Source organism: Egretta garzetta, unplaced genomic scaffold (assembly GCF_000687185.1).
Source record: "Egretta garzetta isolate BGI_Z169 unplaced genomic scaffold, ASM68718v1 scaffold105, whole genome shotgun sequence".
Classification (NCBI taxonomy): Eukaryota; Metazoa; Chordata; class Aves; order Pelecaniformes; family Ardeidae; genus Egretta; species Egretta garzetta.
The window spans coordinates 2,015,111-2,019,399 of NW_009259598.1; the positions used below are offsets into that span (position 1 = coordinate 2,015,111).

General features: G+C 61.1%; 1 protein-coding gene across 1 annotated transcript in view; it reads left to right on the top strand.

Moving 5' to 3' along the window:
- The first annotated feature begins 2,672 nt into the window (after window positions 1-2,672).
- The window catches only part of ATP2B4 (ATPase plasma membrane Ca2+ transporting 4), a 37,548-nt gene continuing 35,931 nt past the window's right edge, over window positions 2,673-4,289 (top strand). The window contains 1 exon segment of the mRNA XM_009638268.2: window positions 2,673-3,124. Coding sequence (XP_009636563.1) covers window positions 2,929-3,124 — 196 coding nt within the window. The 5' untranslated portion in view covers window positions 2,673-2,928.

A 4,289-nucleotide genomic window follows, 5' to 3' on the forward strand; every position in this document is an offset into this window, starting at 1 on the left:
CCCTCGCCAGCCGCTCCCTCCTTCCCGGAGCATGCACGCTCCTTCCCCCAGCTCACACCCCGGCCCACGGATTGAGAGGGTCCGTGCCCTTAGTCACTGCCACCCCGAAGCCCCCCTCCTTGTCTGCAGCTACCCTTGTCCTGCTCGGGGATGCTATTTGGGAGGTGACGCCAACGGCTCAGGGGGTCCCGCGCGGGGCAGTCAGGGTCCTGCTCGCGCTCTCCCACCGGGGCTGTGTTTTCGTGCCCTTCATGCCAAGGGGACCCTCGGGGATTACTTCATCCTCCCCACTACCTGGGGGCTCTGGAAATGAATTATTAGAGTTAGGAGCAGCCTGCTGAATGCTGCTGGAGTCATTAGGAGCTCGTTAGAGCGTTAGCTGTTAGGGAAGCCTGAGCACCGCTCTCCGCTTGCCGAGGGTGGATCCTTCCCAGCCTGGCCAAGGAGTGCGGGATGGGGCAGAGACAGGCCAGGAATGGGGCTCTGACCCCAAACTGGGGCTGGAGGAAGATGCTCAAAGCAGACAGCAGGAGCCTTCCCCCGCCACGCTCCCTCCTATCTTCTTGACCGCCGGAGTGAGTCCCCGGGGCTGGCGCTGCTGGAGGGACGGAGCCTCGCTGCTGGGCACGGGCTGGTGATGATCAGTGCCCTGTGGGCTCCTTCAGGGGTAATTATGGACTAGGTCGTTACAGTATTAATTAACTGTCTTTCTCTTAACCTCTGAGCTCTCCTCGGAAGATGTTAGTTGCTATGAAAGAGGAAAAAATTAGTGTGTTGAGATGGGGGGAAATTATCTTTTTTTTTTTCCTCTTGATCAGCAGGAGTCTGCTTAATTGGCCCTGCTGCCTCCTTACCTCCTGCTGCCAGCAGCTTTCGTGCCTTTAAAGGACAGATAAGCGTGGCTCCACGAGGAGCCGTGGGGTGACCTGGCTGGGCATGGGCAAGGAGGCTGGGCATGGGCAAGGAGGCTGGGCAAGGCAAGGATGCTGGTGATCTCTGCTTTATGGGGCAGCAGCAACGCTCTGCCCCAAGGGTGCAAGTTTGGGTGCCCCAGGAGCCGCAGTGCTGGGGGGGGGGGGGGGGCACATCTCGGTGCTCCCCATCCCTTTGCTGCCTGCAGCTGGTGGACAGGACCCTCCTGTGGCGTCGCTGGTGTCCCTGAGGTTCTGTTGGTGCCTGCTGCCTCCTGATAACGCCAGCAGCCGCCCTGGGTGTTGCTGGCAGGGAGGGGAGCTGCTCGCAGGGGCCAGGCGCTGGGTCTGGGTGTGCAGGGAGGGGTTTGCTTTTTGGGGCTCTTGCTGGCCCAGGGGTTGCAAAGCTGGCGTGACCGGGGCTGGAGTGGGGGCTGTTTGCTGTGGGGTGGTGCTGGGATCGCCACGTGATGGTCTGGTGCCGTTCTGCTGGGTTTGGGAGGGCTGATGCATCCCCTGTGCTCCCGGGACACAGCGATGGGTGTTTTCCCTCCTTCCTCCCGTCCTCGTCTGGCCTCTTGCCGTGCTACCTCTGGAGCTCTGTCTCAGTGCTGATGCTGCCTTAGTGGCCCTTTCCCTTTTATTATTCATTTATATTGCTCTAGGAAAAGCTTCATTTTCCCTCCATAAAGAGCCTCCCTTGCAGACTCTTTGCCTCTGTAGTGCCGGAGAGGTGTCTGGGAGCATCGCTGCTGGCATCTGAGCTTGGGAGCAGAGCTGGAGGGTGCCTTGGGCAAGAGAAAGCCCTTTCCCCCTCTGGGCTTTGCTGCTCCGCCTGCTCCGTGTCCCCAGTGCCTGCCCTCTCCGCCTGGGATGCCAGCGGGGACTCCCAGGGAAGGGGGGAGCTGTGGGTGCTCGTGGTCCCTGCCTGGCCGCAGTGTTTAGGTCTCGCTGGTTGAAGCAGTTTTGGGGCTCACCTGCCCTTGCTGGGCAGGGCTGGGGTGTAACTTGTCTGGCAGCAGTTTGGGGCTGTGAGAGCCGAGGCTGAGAGCCCAATTGCTGCCGTCGAGGGGACGGCGCCAGAGCTTGCAAGCAGAGTACAGAGGGCTTCCCGAGGCACCGCTGGAGAGGGCATCGTTAATGCAAAAGCCTCTTCATTTTAGAGAGACGTGGGGGTTTTAGTAGCCTCCCTGGCTCCCGCTGAATCTCTCCACTGATTACAAGTCTGTTGGGTCCTGCGAGCCCCTCGCCATCGGTGGGGGCTGATGCGGCGGGATGCCTCCGCTTACCTGTTGGCAGCGCAGCGAGCCGGCGCTCCCGCCCCGGGACAGCAGCTTGCGGAGGAAGCAGCTGTTTTCCACTGCCGAGATGTATTTTTAAACTAAACTGAATGGGAGCTTTTTTTCTGGGCCGGGCAGCTGGGGGTTGAGTGAAGAACCACCTGGGCGCCCTTCCTGCCCAGCCCCATGTGCTGCCGGAGCTGCTGCCGCCGGTTTTTCCCGCGGCGTGGCTGAGCGCCTGTGAAACGCCCCACTCCATGCCGAGCCCGTCTGAGCTCCCTGCAAGGTCAACTTCTTCTCATCCAGGTTTTCTGCTCAAATCATGCCGGGTGAACAAGCCGGCACCTCCAACCCATGTTATTTCTGGCAGGTGCCCACCCTCGGGTGCCGTTGCTCCCACTCGCCCATCCCGTGGGGCGCGTGCATTTATTAGCAGACCTTCTAATGCCGGTATTTTTGTTTCCCATCCTTGTTTTTGCAGCTCCAGTTGCTGTGGTATCCAGGGAGCCCTCCTCCTTCTGCGGGAGATGCACGCTGGTCGTTGCTAAGGTCGCCTCCGCGGTAACATGCACATCCTGTTTACACCTTTATCCGGAGAAGTTGGGCTCGGATAGAGGCACCCGCTTCACCCGGGCAGCCCCCAGGGAAGGGGCCGCACCGAGCATCCCCCCACCGGACCCTCGAGGGAGGGCGTTGCAGGAGCTGCCAGCCGGCGTCGCTGCCGCTGCGCCGGCAAGATGACGAACAACATGGCCGACCACCACCCCGGGAACTCAGTTGCTGAAGGCAACCATGAGGGGGACTTTGGTTGCTCCATGGTGGAGCTCAGGAACCTCATGGAGCTGAGGAGCGCCGAGGCGGTCGCCCGGCTCAATGACTCCTACGGCGGCGTGCAGAATGTTTGCAAGAGGTTGAAGACGTCACCAGTTGAAGGTAAGCGGCCGTCCTGTGAGGAGGGACCACCCGCTCGGGTCCGGCTGGGGCCCCTGGGCCGGAGCACGCAAGGTTCACGCTGGAGGGTGGTGGCTCAAATAGTTGTCTTGTGGCTGAGCTTAAAGCGTGGTCCCGCTGTGCCGGGCACCCATCGCAAGCCCCATGGCTCCCTGCAGCTTAATAAAATGATCATTTAAGGTAGAGAAGGGGGGAAAAAGCAAAAGAGAAGCCTCTTCCCTGGGGTTTCCCCTGAGGCTTAGCCCCGTGTCCCCTGGGAGGATGGAGCGGAGGGGGGATGTGGGCAGGGGTGAGGAGCCGACGGGGCATAAGAGGGGTGTGTGGGGGGGCTCCTCTGCCCAGCCCAGCTGCTGCCCCGCAGGTCAGCGCCAGCCTTTCCCCTGTTTAATAATTAATTTACAGCGCTAACGGCAGGGCTGCGTGGGGTGCGGGTGAAGGAGAGTGTAAAGGTTGGAGCGTGCCAGGGAGGTGGCCAGGCTGCATGGAGCTCGATTGCAGGCACCTCAGCCAAGGGATGGGCAATGCATCCCCGAAACGGGTGGCTGCTGGGGATGGGGAGATGTGCGTGGGCTTCCCCCGGATCCACAGGGCGTCTTGAGAGGCTGTGGGAACATAAAACCTGCTTGGGTGCCTCTGAGCATCACAGGTTTGAGCGGTGGCAGTGATGCTTGCCTGCAGGGGCCAGGTCACTTTTGGGGAGGCTTTGGGGGAAGGATGTCACCTCTACTCCCCGTGGTCCGGGCTGGCCTTTCCAGGTGCCCGTATCAAGCGGTAGGTGCTGGGGCTCCCAGCGTGGGGTGGCTGTGGGTGTCTTTGCACGATGATGCACCCCTTCCTTGGCATTAAAAGGGGTACAGCGGGAGCGAGACCCCCTGCTTACAGCACCAAGGGTTTACCTGGGGCTGGGAACAGCACTGGCAGGATGCGGCCCCGCAGTGGCTGTGTGGGATGGGGGTCATGGCTGCGCCTCGGCTCTGAAAAGTTGCGGGTTATTATTAGTGCCGTAAACTGGGGATTAGCGTGTTTCCCAGCTGTGAGCGGGACCGGGAAGGGGAGACAATATCGGGATGTCATTAGAGAAGGGGGGGGAGTCCCGGTGGAAATACCAAGTCCAGGTCGCAAAACAATGCACTTGGCCCTGCCAGCC